Source organism: Trichomycterus rosablanca, chromosome 13, assembly GCF_030014385.1.
Source record: "Trichomycterus rosablanca isolate fTriRos1 chromosome 13, fTriRos1.hap1, whole genome shotgun sequence".
NCBI classification, from domain to species: Eukaryota; Metazoa; Chordata; class Actinopteri; order Siluriformes; family Trichomycteridae; genus Trichomycterus; species Trichomycterus rosablanca.
The window spans coordinates 490407-505886 of NC_086000.1; the positions used below are offsets into that span (position 1 = coordinate 490407).

General features: G+C 50.0%; 2 protein-coding genes across 6 annotated transcripts in view; one reads left to right on the forward strand and one right to left on the reverse strand.

Moving 5' to 3' along the window:
- The first annotated feature begins 310 nt into the window (after positions 1–310).
- Positions 311–11155, forward strand: LOC134325368 (F-box only protein 33). 2 transcript variants are annotated; one of them, XM_063007540.1, is made up of 4 exons: positions 311–802; positions 1628–1729; positions 2249–2916; positions 11073–11155. In XM_063007540.1, exons 1-4 carry the CDS (start codon positions 405–407, stop codon positions 11129–11131), a joined length of 1227 nt encoding a protein of 408 aa, XP_062863610.1. In that variant the 5' UTR covers positions 311–404; the 3' UTR covers positions 11132–11155. The 2 variants fall into 2 exon arrangements, with proteins under 2 accessions (XP_062863610.1, XP_062863609.1); XM_063007539.1 differs by lacking the exon at positions 11073–11155 and adding an exon at positions 3458–3983.
- A 244-nt stretch (positions 11156–11399) lies between these two features.
- The window catches only part of mia2 (MIA SH3 domain ER export factor 2), a 21320-nt gene continuing 17239 nt past the window's right edge, over positions 11400–15480 (reverse strand). For 3 of the 4 annotated variants that reach the window (XM_063007771.1, XM_063007773.1, XM_063007774.1), the window contains 7 exons: positions 15424–15480; positions 15181–15315; positions 14811–14909; positions 14338–14433; positions 13193–13245; positions 12886–13045; positions 11400–12495 (listed from right to left, as the gene is read on the reverse strand). The exon at positions 15424–15480 is cut by the window's right edge and continues 17 nt beyond it. In XM_063007771.1, the coding sequence (XP_062863841.1) occupies positions 12320–12495; positions 12886–13045; positions 13193–13245; positions 14338–14433; positions 14811–14909; positions 15181–15315; positions 15424–15480 (776 nt within the window). In that variant the 3' untranslated portion in view covers positions 11400–12319. The remainder of the gene's footprint in view (positions 12496–12885; positions 13046–13192; positions 13246–14337; positions 14434–14810; positions 14910–15180; positions 15316–15423) is intronic. The other variant, XM_063007772.1, reaches the window with a different exon arrangement.

Consider the following 15480-nt stretch of genomic DNA (forward strand, 5'->3'; position numbering starts at 1 on the left):
AAACAGCACCACGGAAGCCACCACCTCCATTAAAAGGGGTGCGTACTGTGCAACGCATTAAATACTCCACGATTAAGAATAATTCACCTAAGAAAAAAAACACATTTAAGTTAATAAAAGTAATAATTAAGTAACTGGTTGTATTTTGTATGAATAAAAGATATCATTCGGGAAACAGTTGCAGCTCGCTGTGCTTTGCGCCCCTATAAGAGCAGACATGGTGGTGTCCGGTAGTAATGAAAGAGAAGCAGCACAGCTCGGATTTGTGTTTACTGAACTGTTATCGGACTTTCTGCGTTCGGCCGCTCGTTTATTTACCCGCGTGTGTGTGATCACGGTCGGATCCGATCTGATTGCTGCGTCGGTGTATCGGCTGAGCGGTTATCGTGCCCGGTTCCTCCGCCATGGCTCTGCGCGGCAGTGTCGGGGCCTCGGCGTTACCCAGCGAGCTGATCGTTCACATCTTCTCGTTCCTGTCGGACCGGGACCGGCTGCGGGCCTCCTCGGTGTGCTCCCGCTGGAGGGAGTGCGTCTTCTACCCGGCGCTCTGGAGCCGCTTCACGCTGCGTGTCGGAACCGGGATCGCGGGCGCGACTGGACCGGGATCCGCGCCGGAGGATGACGCGCCGCGGCTGGAGTTCCTCATGCGCCGGTTCGGCTGGTTCGTGCGGGAGTTGAAGCTGGAATTGTGCCCGCCCGAGGGAACCGGGACCGAGCCGCCGAGCGAGGAGGGCTGCAGAACCGCGACCCTTACCTACCTGCACCAGGTGCAGAGTGTGTTCAACCAGCTCCGGAACAACAGGTACTGAGACCTCTACCAGTCAACACATGCATGATAATAATCGTAGCTACCGGCACCTCCAGCAGTGTCTTATTCAAACCCCATTTCCAAAAAAGATGGGACATTAGTGAAATACATGAATCCTTAAGTAGAAAGAATTGATTTCCAATGTTTTATTGTAAATAGAAACACATTAAGTCTCCGTTCTCTCACAGCTTCAATAGCCGACAGATCTGGACTGCAGGCAGGCCGGTCAAGCACATGCACTCTGTCTCTAAGAAGCCACGCTATTGCCTGGCATCGTCTTGCTGAAATAAAACCCCAAAATACGCCTCTGCATCAGTGGTACCTTCACACATATGCAGCTCACCCATGCTGTATGGCACTGATGCCCCCACATACCAGGACAGATTTTGGCTTTTGCATCTTTCGTTGATAACAGTCTGGATGGACCTGATGTTCAGTTTTTCCAAGAATGAGCTGAATCGTGGACCCACTCTCTTTCGGTCCATCTGAGATGGTCTCAGACCCAGAGAAAGGTATGTGCTTGTTGAGCTTTTAATTCCAACGCCATACAGTTTTGTGGCTTTAACAGTCTCCACTCTTCTGGGAAACTTTTCTTTAATTATCAGGCACGAATGTTGGTTGTTAAGGCCTGACTCACACTCAGAGTTCCTATTCATCCCAATAGTGTTCAACAGAGTTAGGTCAGAGCTCCTCTACACCCAAACCCAGACGTATTAATTAAATAAGGACGTGTGTGTGATTTTGTGTGATTTTGTGTGATTGTGTGTGATTGTGTGTGATTGTGTGTGATTGTGTGTGTGTGTGTGTGTGTGTGTGCAGGAACATGCAGAAGCTCAGTCTGTACGGAGACACGTTCATGCTGCTGGACGACGTCCTGCAGGACCTCAGCCAGGTCGACCAGGGAGGCAAGAAAATGAAAGAGTGAGTCCCTGACGTGTAGCTCTCGGAGCGTGGGTGAGAAGGTCCTCATGGCTCCTCCAGAAGCTCTGAAACGAGTGGCCATCCACGGCCTGGAGCCATTTGGACGAACTTTACCCTGTTGTCTAGTGTAAAAGTGGTAGCTTGGCGCTTTAGTTACTTGATCGGTGATCAGAAGGTTGCAGTTTTAAGCCTCACCTTCTCCACAAGTTTCCACCGATGGGCCCCTGAGCAAGGCCCTTAAAGCAACATATATGTGACTGTCTCCTCTATCAGCAGTTAGCTGAGCTCACCTGTATGAACAAGTGAAGCTGGCGCCTCCTGCAGGCGGGCAGTAAAACTACACCGATATTTGGAAGCTTAGTTATCGAATCAGTTGTAATTATAAAGCGCTCTCAGGTTAATTGATTAGCTACAGTCAGTACTTGTATACCCACAAGTTCATCTGTATTGTATTGTAAGTGTGCATCATGTGTATATTAATAATTGACTATAAATGAAACGTGATCATTTATTTCCCAGGATCCAGCAGCTGTTCGAGGACTTCCTGTCCAACAGCAGGCAGCTGAAGTGCCTGTGGTGTTCGTTCATGCCGGGCGTGGCGACCCCTCGCTCCCTGGCCTCCCTGTCCAACCCCAGCGCCGAGACCCTGGAGCACCTGAGCCTGGTGGACCATCAGACGCCCGGCCTGCTCCCGCCGCCCGAACTGCAGCGCCTCTCCAACCTGCGCTCGCTCGCCCTGGACTTCGGCGACTTCTCCGCCCCCATGTGCCAGCTGCTCACCGACCCGAACCGGGCGCCGCTGCTCCGCCTGTCCCTCCTGCTGAACGGCGCCAGCCCGGAGACCCGGGCCCCGGACGCCGGCCCGTCGGACTCGCAGCTCAGGGCCCTGGCGGGGGCCAACCCCGACCTGCGTGTGTTCCTGATGGCGCTGGACGTGAGCGACGAGGTCCTGGAGGGGGCGCTGAAGCCCGGCCTGCCGCTGGAGAGGATCCACGTGGACGGTTATAACTCGTCGCCGAGCGACGCCGCGCTGGAGCGCATCTCGCTGCAGTACCCCAAGACCCTCACGCACTTCGTCCTGGCCAGAGACGACGGCCGCTTCCCGGACCTGAGCGGGAACAGGAACGAGGACCCGCTGGTGCTGCTGGCGTGGCGCTGCGTGCATCTCGCCGTGCTCGTCATCCACGGTAAATAAACACCTCCTTATCTTATAGATTTATATAAACAGACCATTAACGTTTGCTGACCAGTTTCCCATCAGCACCAAATCGGGGCCGGTTCTACAAAGCACATGGAACAGTGGTCTCAGCCAAGGGTTGAGGGAAATCCTCACTGTTACCTCGTGCTGAGATCTAGAAGCTATGAAGTGATAGCTCGCCGCTTTAGATACTTGATTAGTGATCGGGTTCGAGCCTCACCACTGCTCCACAAGTTTCCACTGATGGGGCCCCTGAGCGAGGCCCCTAACCCTAAAGTCCAACTGGAGTTCCGGAAGCCTCTTGGTGGTCGTTTGGGGTAAAAGGTGTGCTCTGATTGGCTGTGTTTGAGGGGGGGATGGTTCATGACCGAGGTCCTGCGATGGACCGGCGTCCCAGTGATTCCAGGGAAACTAGAACCTCCACAACCCTGATCAGGACTCATCAGTTCAGTTCCATGTGAATCAAATCTATAAAACACGATAAACTCGCACCTAGAGCACAGTGACCGTCTTCTCTCCGCCTCCTCTAGGTTACACGGTCTGGTCTCACAACCTGGTGGCCATCTCGCGCCTGCGCGGCTCCACCCTGCGCGTCCTGGACGTCCCGGAGGAGTGCGTCCACATAGACCCGGACCAGGCCCTGTTCTCCAAAGGAGACCCCATGCAGACGCTGGTCAAGGAGGTGTCGCTGGGGCTCGGCCGGGCGTGGCACCCCTCCGTCACCGCCGAGGACGGCGCCGTCGTCGACGACCCCACGCTGCACTTCCACCGCGAGATGCAGAGCTTCAGCCAGAGCGGCTAGATCCTCCGGCCACGCCCCGCCGCACCACGCCCTTTTATTCCTCCTCGGTCTCCTAGTCTGAATTTGTGCCGTGTGATGCTGGTCACATGTCCGGCGGGAGGTCGAACCCACCCTCCGCACCCCCGTCTACACCCCCGTCCCCCTCTCATCGACACGGTTCAGACCCGCGACTCTCGTCCTCCACCTTTTTACTTTTATCCTCGTGTATCCTGTAGGATGGTTGTCTGTCTTCTACAGTTACAGCCCTCAATCTGATCTGATGGCACTTTTTATCCCCCCCCCCCCCCCCCCCCCCCCCCACACTCCGCCCCGTTCTCTCATTTCACCCCAAATTTCTGCTTGTGCTTCTGCTGTTGTTCTCATGTCTTACAGTGGGAGTAAATCTCATACCCTCCTCCAGATCTTACGCCCAACCAGGTTAAATCTGACCCTACAGACCCCCCCCCCCCCCCATACTCTCATTTAACATCCTACACCCAATATGCCCCCCCGCCCAGGTTCGTTCTGACCCTTCAGACCCCTCATACTCTTATTCTCTGTCAAACCCCCCCCCCCCCCCCCCCCCCATGCCTCCCGTTCAGTTTCATTCTTATTGTTTTGCTCCCCCCATGTTCTCATTTTATATTATGCACCCCCCTACGCCCCCCAGCCCAGCTTTATTCTGGCCCTTGACCCTCTATGCTCTAATTTAACCCCCCCCCCCCCCCCCCATCCTGTCCAGGTTCATTCTTACCATTTAGACCCTATACACCCCCCATTCTCTCATTTTTATACCGTACACCCCCCAGTTCATTCTGACCCTCTATACTCTCATATCGTATATCATGTACATCATACGCCCAATATCATATATCATATACATCATACGCCCCTTATGCCCTCTTGCCCAGGTTCACTCTGACTCTTTAGATCTGCTATACTATCATTTATCGTACACCCCCCTGCCCAGGTTCATTCTGACCCTGTGGACCCTCTATAATTAAATCTGTAGTTCTTTTGGTGGCTGTATCTGTATCGGACAGAATCCGGAACCCTAAACGTTCCAGAGAAGATCTGTCCTGAATCCGGAGCGCTGACACGCTTGTTCCGCCTCCGCTCTGCTTTTATTCTGGCGCTCTCGTATCTCTCGATTATTTATTCTTCCGTTCTGACGTTACCCGCGGCTCCCGTACGAGCGTCTGGAACGTCGTCGCTCTTCTTTTAAAGTTCCTTTGTGATTTTACCCCCCCCCCGTTTCCAAACGTCCACACTTCTGTAATCCTTTGTGTTGGTTGCTTCTCCTCCTCCTCGGTTTGATTTGAGGGTTCGTGTCCCTCCTGTGTGAGTGAACGGTGTGTATCTGATTAGCCAGTATTAGCTGGGTATTTATAGCTCTGTATAATCCCGCTTCTCGCCGTGGGATCAGTGAGCGCCGGACCGGACCGGACCGGACGGGGCCCAGAGGACGTTTTGAGTTCCGATTCTGTTCCTTAGTTACCTCAGACTGTCGGATCCGTCTCGGAGTCTTCCAGCCGAGCGACGGGCGCCGACCGTGATTAGTTCGATCGCCGCCCGGTAATGATGATGACGACACCGAGCGTGCTGTATTAGGGGACGTAGATCCCACCGGTCCCCTTCCTACACCCCCCCCCCACACACACCCTCGCTCCGGCTGATGTCGAGTCCCTCAGCACAAACTCCGGACTCAGAAGTCTCAGGTTGAGGGGTCACGGTCACCTTGAAGCGTCCCGATTTTCCGCTGGAGTCTCTATAGGGTGTAAATCCCGACCCCGACAGCCGGGCGGCGGGTGTGTGGGGTGTGTGGGGTGTGTGGGGTGGGTGGGGTGGGTGGGGTGTGTTCTGGTCGACAGTATTTAATCCGCAGAAAGTTCAGTGAAGTGATTGGTTATTTTTATCTCCACGTCTCAGGATCTGCGTTCCTTTCCGAGCGGAGAAGATCTTCACTGAGAAGATTTGAGCTCTTCCAAAAACGTTGTGTTGCTTTTAAGTTCCTCCTCTCTCTCTCCGCCCGATTGATGCTTTTATTAAACGTTATTTCTGGCTCTGGACCTGCCTGGTGTTACCACGTGAACCTTAAACACATCACTAATCCGGCGCTTCGTGCTCGGCCGTGTTGCTCCTGTAGGAACCTCGGAGATATTTTGACCTTTTAGCTCTTTGCGATTATTGACGTCGTCTTTTCCCCCCCTGAGAGGCCACGAGGCGTCTTGGTCTCCACCAGGCATGTGCTGATATTCCGTAGCTTCCAACAGAGATGCCACCACAATGTTCCCCATGGTGAGAATGCCAGCAGCTGGTATACGACATGCTGCCATAACCTGCAGCCTGAAGGCATCACCGGTACCTTCAGTAGATCAGGGTTTAAGCTGCTCAGGAAGCTGAGGAACGTTGAAATCCATCATGTTGACGTAATAGGAACCTTAAATGCACCTCCAAAAGGTTCCAGCAAGCATCTTGTCTCTGTAGAACTTCAGGCCTCAGTGAAGAACAGCGACTGGCTTAAGGTTGGTGGATGTTTGGAACAGCCTTGAACCAAGGTTTCCTTTAGAAAAATTGTTCGATCAAGAACCTTACTGGTCCATCTTTCCCCCTTAGGTTCTTCTTGAATATTTTAGAGAAGGTATCATGTAGATCCACCAAGAGAAGTGTGCTTCCAATAACATGGGCTGCATCTACCTACTGAAAATGTTCCATCTAGCACCAGGGGTGTTCTGATTCGTCCATTTACACGGTTGTGGTTCCTCATAAACACAGAGTTCCTGGAGGAACTGATTCAGAAGAAGATCCAAGAACCACCACGTTAAATCGATGGTGGAACTTGTGTTTGGTATTCTGATGTTTCTTCCAAGAGGAAACATTGTGTACCCAGGGAACCCTTGGTGGACCCCTTGGTGGAACTCTTGGTGGACCCCTTGATAGAACTCTTGGTGGACCCCTTGGTGGACCCCTTAAACCAACTCTTGGTGGACCCCTTAAACCAACTCTTGGTGGACCCCTTAAACCAACCCTTGGTGGACCCCTTGATAGAACGCTTGGTGGACCCCTTGATAGGATGCTTGGTGGACCCCTTGGTGGACCCCTTAAACCAACCCTTGGTGGACCCCTTAAACCAACCCTTGGTGGACCCCTTGATAGAACTCTTGATGGACCCCTTGATAGGATGCTTGGTGGACCCCTTGATAGAACTCTTGGTGGACCCCTTAAACCAACTCTTGGTGGACCCCTTAAACCAACTCTTGGTGGACCCCTTAAACCAACCCTTGGTGGACCCCTTGATGGACCCCTTGTGTGTTCACAGCTACCCTAAAACGTTCATGGTAAGAATATTGTTCATCAGTATCACAGTTGTGATTATCAGCACATCCCTGACGGAGGAGCCTCCCGTGTCCCGGCGGTACCGTATCCGACACGCCGCCTGTTTTTCATTGTCTCGGGTGTGAAATGCGGCCCCATGCATGCTAAGTTTAGGTTGGCAGCGTGTGCATGAGTTACCTGCATGAGATTCCACTTCCTGTCTCGGTACCGCACGCCAACATACGACCCCCGGCGGAGGGACGCGGACGCCGAGGCGACGCACATTCATGACGTGCCTAAATCCAGACTAGCTTTCATGTTGTGTTGGTGTGTTGTGTAGCGCTAGCAGGGTGTAACTAAATCTTAGCGTATTTAAAGTGTGTGTGTGTGTGTGTGCGCGCGTCAGGACAGGAAGTAGCCGTTCTCAGGGTGCGTGCTGATGACGTGCAGGTTTAGCTCAGGCTTCTTTACCGCCGCCGTTTTATGGTGTGATGGGAATGTTGTGTTAAGCGCTTATTTATGCAAACCGACACCGGCGTGGCGACGGCGGGACTGATTAGCGCTCTGTTTTAAACATCAGATCACCTGGTGGAAGTGGGAGTGTTGCTGGTTGGTCCTTCACCGGGTCGGGGACCAGTGGCGGCGGCGGCGGTGGCGTGACTGTTTGGGGGTTTCGACCTGCAGACGTTCTGATTGACTGTGAGAGCGAGTGTTGGTGACGAGGTCGGTTGTGTCGGACCGTCTCTGCTGCTACAGCGCGCGTGAGGAACATTCCACCGGGAGTCGGGACACGGCCTGCAACCAGATTCACTTTTACTTTTACTCGGTTTGTTAGTGGTTGAGGCGGGCGTGGCGGCTTTTAGAATTAGCGTTAGCATGATCGCTGGAAGGTTGTAGAGCGGTGAAGAGCTCCGGCTCGGTTTGTTTTTGCTTTTATGATTCTGAGCGCTCGGCGAGCTCACGTCCGCTAGAACCGGCCGCTCGGTTCCTTTTAGCTGTTTGTTTTTCTCTCTCGGCTGGTTAGCGTTAGAACCAGGTTAATAACTATGCAAGTTGAAAGCAGGGATCGATCCGCTGGCTCCTCCTCTCCTGGTTCTTATCGTTATTATTATTATTATTATTATTGTTGTTATTTTACGATCTGGGATCTTTGGACTCCGCGCGGCGGGTTCAGACGTGGTCTCTGTGAGACCGGCCGACGCCCCACTTATTAAATACGCGGTACGAATGTTGTGCATTTGTTTTAAATCAGGGCCGCCTGCACGAACGTATAACGCTAGCTAACGTATAACGTCACGACGACTGAATTGAACTGGCAGTGCTGACAGGTTTCGGCAGTGCACTACCGCTACGTTACGGTTTATATCACGAATTCAGGCTAGCGATAGATAGCGATCTTTCACCACAACGTTCACGTAGCGCTGTACGAGCGGCGCTCATTTCAATGCGCCGTGATTTTGGGGCGGAGCTTGGCGCAACTTACTTTGATCAGACAATCGCAGAACGGAATTATGACATCACAAGACTTAAACTTGGCACTGGATTTCGCTTAGCAAAGCTAGCCTAACTGACATTAGCATTACCATGCTAGCTGTAGATATTAAACGTAGCGTATCTAGCCGCTGTTTAGTCGCAAGCAATTGCACTACAACGATATTTCCAATTGGCTTACGTTACGTAAGCGATCATTTCGAACAGCCGGCTGACGTGCAGCTAGCTAACGAAGCATCCAGGTTTGCTAGCTGGCTAGCGACGTGTTTGAACAGAGTCATCGTGTAATTAAGCAACGTTTGGAAAACTAGCTAGCTCATATCAGAGTCCACGGGCTAGTTTGCTCACGTTTGGTGTAACTGCGTTAGTGTAGAATTTCGTCCAGTATTCACGCTAGCTAAACTGCTATCAGACGGCTAACGCTATGTTAACGTTATGCTAAGTGCTAAATTGTATTCTGTATTGTTGTAGTTGTCGTTGATATTCTATATAGCGGTAGCTAAGTGCAGTCGGTTGAGGCTAATTTAGCTAAAATTCTGCTCGCTGCTTATTTAGTCATTTCAATCATGATGTCTAGCAAGCGTGAAGCAGTTAGCACAATAAGAACGTTCGCTAGCCAGCTAACATCAAATGGAAATGGGAACGAAATGCTAATATTGTGACAATCAAGACTGTGATTGGCTGATCAAATGAAGCTTTAGCTCCGCCCTCACTGACCTCACGACGGCGCAGAGCGTTTTCGGCTGGCCGCCGGTTTACGAGGCGCCGGGACTCCGAGCACGACGCGAATCCCCGGCGCTAAACCCAGCGGTTGATGTTATATAAAGTATGGTGATGTGATCTGATGATGGTAGACGTTCCTCCTGATCTGCACCTCAGTACCGGTTCTGTTTAAGAACCCTGAGAACGTTCATCAGCTCCTTCTGCTCCTGGAGGAGAAGGAGGAACGAGGAGGGTTTGGTTTCACCATCGTCATCGTTTGTTTGTTTGTTTTTTGGGGCGGGTGCGTCCCGCCGCTCCTCGGCCTCCGCTCGGCACGTGCCGCTGGATTTTATACGTACGTCGGCGGACAGGAAGTCCTTCTGGCGCGGGTGTGACCACGCCAGGCGGGGAGAGATTTTAATCCTGGATCAAAGAGAGAAGAACCTCTGATACGATCCATCAACCAGCCTGGATCGTAATATCAATCGATGTTGAATGAATGAATGCATTTTCTTTTAATCAGTAAATAAAAGTATAAAAATACGCGTCTCTCTGCTTCAGCCTCTTTATCTCCACATTTCTCACACAGTTTAGTCATTTCCGGTTCCCAGGGAGCCTGCGTCTGCAAGAGGTGGATGCTCAGCGGCTTATGGAGGGTCATGCTGTTCTTCCTCCACTACAGCAGGTGTCACTGTTGCAGCATTTTCATTTACACACTCGTGACCTCATACATTCTAAGCTTACTAACTTCAAGTTAAGGGCCTCCCTCAAGGGCCAAATGTGGTGTCTTGTTTATGATGCCCCCCAGTTGTGCCCTTAAAGGGTTTACCCAGGCTTGGGAGTGACACCAAGGTTGCACCGATACGTGCCCCCTCACCAATAGCCGGGTTTACGTAACACCAGGCACCTTCTGGTTAAGGGCCTTCTTTAAGGGCCCAAATGTGGCGTCTTGTTTATAGTGGGGTCTGATTCAGTGATGGTACTTTGTACCTCAGACACACCCAATTGCCCCGTTAAGGGTTTACCCATAAGTGGCGAGGTTCAGATATCGCCAGGCACCTTCTGTATTGGTGAGCCCAGCCCGGGACTCGAACCCTTGCAACTCTGGTCTTAGCGTTACACCACACCTGCTCACTACTGCTGAGTGTGAGCACTCGGGTTCAAGCCAACAGAGTTGACCCCTGTCCACCATCAAAAGCACCTACAATAGGCATTAGAGCTGGACCATGGAGCACTAGAAGCAGGCGGCCTGGTCTGAAGTGTTGGGAGATGCACCAGGATGCACTATGGTGCTCTGGGACGTCCTGCTGGCAGACCTCAGGTCCTGAAATTCTTTGACCGTAACTTTGACCCGTCCCATCTACCTAGACGTCGCAGATCACGTTCAGCCCTTCGTGGTCTCGGTGTTCACTAATGGTAGCACACTGCACCAATTCCTTCAAAGTGGTGACTTGGCGTCCAAGTTTCCCAGATCTCAACCTGATCAAGCATATGTGGGAGGTGCAGGACAAAAGTCTGATCCATGGAAGCACCACCTCGCAACTTACAGGTCTTATAGTATCTTCTACTAACACCCTGGTCCCAGATATCACAGAGCACCGCCTCAGGTCTGTAGAGCTGTTGTGGTGGCACGATGGGACCGTGGGTTCTAACGTTATTAGGAGGCCATGCCACACATCTTTTATGTTTGTTGTTTTTTGGAGGGGGATCGCTTGTCCACAGTTGATGCAACCCTCCCAAAACTTGCTCTACTATTAAAATCCCACTACGCTTGGACATAGGCTCACATTCTCACGTACACACCAGCTATATAATCTCAATCCTATATACAATAAAATGGCACTCGGGTTTTGCAGGGCTTCTTCTCCGACACTGGAGAAGATCTGAGCAGCAAGATCTCTTCAAGATCTCCTGATGTTCTAATTGGGGTCAACATGGGAACTCTGCTGGATCTGTGTGTGACTTCTGTAGGCATAGCCGGGCTCGTTGGACACTATCATTAGAGATCAGAGCTGGAACTAGGTAAGATGTCAAGAACTAAAGTAATCGTGCGCAGTAGGACCCATCTGAGAACGTCTACGTGAACAGGAGACCAGGAACGTCCTGGCCGTTCTACTACGTTCAGGGTAAAATGAACGTGGTGTTTATTTCACTTCTCAACCAGACGATGGAAACATGAGCAGTTCCAGGTTTGTAGATCTTTATTAACTTCTGATCACTCCACCTACAGGCATCATCATAATCCATAAATATACAGACAGGACGTACAGCGCTACGTTAGTGACACCGTATTTATACAGAAATCTTTATTATTCACAACACCGGATCAGTACAATTCACTTATATACACACGTCATCGTTCAGATCACAAACCAGGAGCATCATGGATCCACCAGACCGGGCCGACGCCCACAGGAGGCTCCATCTGTACCTACACAGGAGGAACAACCCATCCCACGACGTCTACTCGCACCTTAAAGACCTGAGAAACCTTAGACTTGAGGAACTCCAAAAGGATCCAGTCTTTAGGAACATTTCCACACCCATCCTTTAGATGTTCCTCAGGCCAAATCTCCCATGTCCATCCCTTTGATGTTCAAGTCTGATCTCCACATCCAGACTTCAGGAACATCAGATGGATGGGCATTGAGATCAGACTTGAGGAACCTCATACTTGAGGAACAGAAGGATGTTGAGATCAGACTTGATGAACAGATGGATGAAGGTAGAGATCAGACTTGAACATATGAGGAATAGACGTGAAGATCAGACTTAAGGAACAGAGAGACGGACGTGAAGATCAGACTTGAGGAACTTCAGATGGATGGACGTTGAGATCGGAGTTGAACATTAAGAGGGATGGAGGTGGAGATCAGAGTGGAGGAACATCAGAGGGACAGACATGAAGATCGGACCTGATGGACAAGGAGATCAGACTTGATGGACAGAGGGACGGACGTGAAGATCAGACTTGAGGAACATCAGAGGGATAGACGTGATCAAAATAGAGGAACATCAGACTTGATGAACGGAAGGATGTGGAGATCAGACTTGAGGAACATTAGACTGGACCTGAGGAACATCAGAGGGACGGACGTGGAGATCAGATGGCGTCGTGAGCAGGAGGAAGCTCGGCCGGCTGTTCGCTGCCCGGAGGTGAAGGTCTGGATGGAGGTTCAGGTGAGCCGTGGTCAGCCAGAGGTCTCATGGGTGGAAACACCATGTGTGGAGGGAGAGGCATTCTGGGAAAAACTCCAGGAGGAGGGAGCGGTCCTCGCACTGGGGTGTAAAAACACACAGGTACAGTCAGTAAGATACACCAAGAGAAAGAGAACGTTATGGTGCAGGAACACAAGTCGAGCAAGCTTTACGTTACTGTGGGATTACAGGCTGTTGTGGAGAAGCAGAATCAGGAGCTTCTTACTTCTTCCTGACCCTGGTAAGAGACCACTGTTCCATGTACATTGTGGTCAAAAGTATTAGGACACCCAACCTAAAATGAGTTTCCCGTTCCAAAACCACATATTCATGTTCCTCCCTCTGCTTGAGTATCAGCCACTCGACTATAAAGCCTTTCTACAAGAGTGTGGGAATTTGTGCCTCTCATTCAATGCCTACATCCAAACTATAATCCATAATCACAGTGTGAGGACGCGACGTGGAACTTACTGCCCATGGGTGGAGGCGGGAAGGGAAAGTCGGGTCGGAACGCCCGTCGAGGGAAGCGAGGGTCTCTGGGGTCCATGGGCGGGAACGGAGGAGGACCCATCCTCAGATCCGGGGGGAGGTCCGGAGGGGGGCGCATTTCGGCTGGCATGGAGTGTAAACTCTGTAAACACACCACAGATAAAAACAACACGGGTGAAGAGAAGCGCCTCGCCGGCCACTTTACTAGGAACACCTAAAAACACAGTGTGGATTTTGGGATCTTTAGGCCCGGTGTCCACATACTTTTGGTGCTGTTGTTTATACTCACGTTTCGGCTGTCGTTCTGCTCGCCCCCTGCACCGTTCCCACCGAACGATAGATCTGAAAGAGGGAAAAAAGACGATCATAGAGCAGAAAGGTTTGATCCAGAGTCCCTAGGCTGCGCTGCACCTACTCCGGGTAATTACTGCATTCATGCGTTTCAGCCACAACAGTCCCAGGTATAATAAATCAATAATTATTAGGACAGTTTATCACTACTGAATCAGAATCACTACAAAATATGAGTCACTACTGAATCAGAATCACTACAATATATGAGTCACTACTGAATCAGAATCACTACAATATATGAGTCACTACTGAATCAGAATCACTACAAAATATGAGTCACTACTGAATCAGAATCACTACAAAATATGAGTCACTACTGAATCAGAATCACTACAAAATATGAGTCACTACTGAATCAGAATCACTAGTATATGAGTCACTACTGAATCAGAATCACTACAATATATGAGTCACTACTGAATCAGAATCACTAGTATATGAGTCACTACTGAATCAGAATCACTACAATATATGAGTCACTACTGAATCAGAATCACTACAAAATATGAGTCACTACTGAATCAGAATCACTACAATATATGAGTCACTACTGAATCAGAATCACTACAATATATGAGTCACTACAATATATGAATCACTACAAAATATGAATCAGTATTGAATCAGAATCACTACAAAATATGAATCACTACTGAATCAGAATCACTACAAAATATGAATCACTACTGAATCAGAATCACTACAATATATGAATCACTACAAAATATGAATCAGTATTGAATCAGAATCACTTCAAAATATGAATCACTACAAAATATGAATCACTACAAAATATGAATCAGTATTGAATCAGAATCACTTCAAAATATGAATCAGTATTGAATCAGAATCACTACAATATATGAATCACTACTGAATCAGAATCACTACAAAATATGAATAACTACAAAATATGAATCAGTATTGAATCAGAATCACTTCAAAATATGAATCACTACTGAATCAGAATCACTACAATATATGAATCACTACAAAATATGAGTCCGACAAGCTCACGATCAGGCGTCCGAATACTTCTGGCCACATAGTGACGGTTGAAACACAGACGTCATGCTTTACCAGGTTTCTCTCCGTAGTAAACGTCCGGCGGAGGAGGAGGACCTCGCAGAAACGGAGCTGATGGGGGTCTTCTGAACACCAGACCTGGATCTGGACCTTATACACAATAAAAAATAAAATATTCACTAATAATTTCAGCATCACTCTCAAAAACACGTGACGTATATGATAACGATGAGGTAACCATGACGACGAAGGTGATGATGATGGGATTTGGAAATACAGTGATGCCACCTGCTGTTCGCTCCCCGGTAGAGCACCGGTTATTAGGTTTATATCTGCTAAGACTGTAGGACTCCAGCGAACCACAGTAAGTAAAATAAGCTAAAACTAACTTGTGGTTTCAGTTGTGGTGATCTAAAACATTTATCCGAATTCTAAGCGAAGACTCGGTGCCGTTATATTGTTAGTATTTTACGAGCTAGATCCTAGGAGTGTGTCGGGGGTCGATAGCAGGGGGCCGATCACTGTACCTGGGGGCCCGAGAGCCCTCCGTTCTCTCTCTCTGTCTCTCTCCCACGTAGGGGAGCCGCCTTCAGGGTGGTCACCTTCCGCCGCACCACCGGGGGGCGCTGAGAGAGCAGAGAGAGAGAGAGAGAGGTGAGGGTAGTGATGAGTGATCAACAACAAAACAATAAAACACTGAATGAATCAGAATCACTACAATGAATCACTACTGAATCACAAACAATACAAAATATGAATCACTGCTAACTCACTATGAATCACTACATATGACTCACTACTGAATCAGAATCACAACAAAATACAAATCATTACTGAATCAGAATCACTACAGTCTCGACTCAGTCATTCAACTGTAGTTCTATGTAGAAGTGTCACCTCTGCCGCCAGGCATCATGGGAAACTGTGGAGAGACTCTGGAAGGGCCGTCCATCAGCGTGGGGGGTGAGAGGAAGGGCCGTGTTTCAGAGGGAGGGCGGCCGAGTGGAGACGGACCGTACGGAGATCTCTCGCCTGGAGAAAGAACCAAACACAGGACCGTCAGCGGGGACCGTCAGCGACTCTCGATACAGCGCAGGTTCATCACCCAGATAAAACACGTAAAGGGTTCGAACCCCTCACCTCGGATGAGCCGAGCGTCTCGTGCGTACGTCTCCTTCTCCATCAGCTCCAGTTTAA

Excerpts from the sequence above, each read along its gene's own strand:
- LOC134325368 (XM_063007539.1), top strand. The coding sequence starts at position 405 with ATGGCTCTGCGCGGCAGTGTCGGGGCCTCGGCGTTACCCAGCGAGCTG. Across the intron at positions 803-1,627 it reads AACCAGCTCCGGAACAACAG|GAACATGCAGAAGCTCAGTC; the intron begins GTACTGAGACCT and ends GTGTGTGTGCAG. Across the intron at positions 1,730-2,248 it reads GGAGGCAAGAAAATGAAAGA|GATCCAGCAGCTGTTCGAGG; the intron begins GTGAGTCCCTGA and ends TTTATTTCCCAG.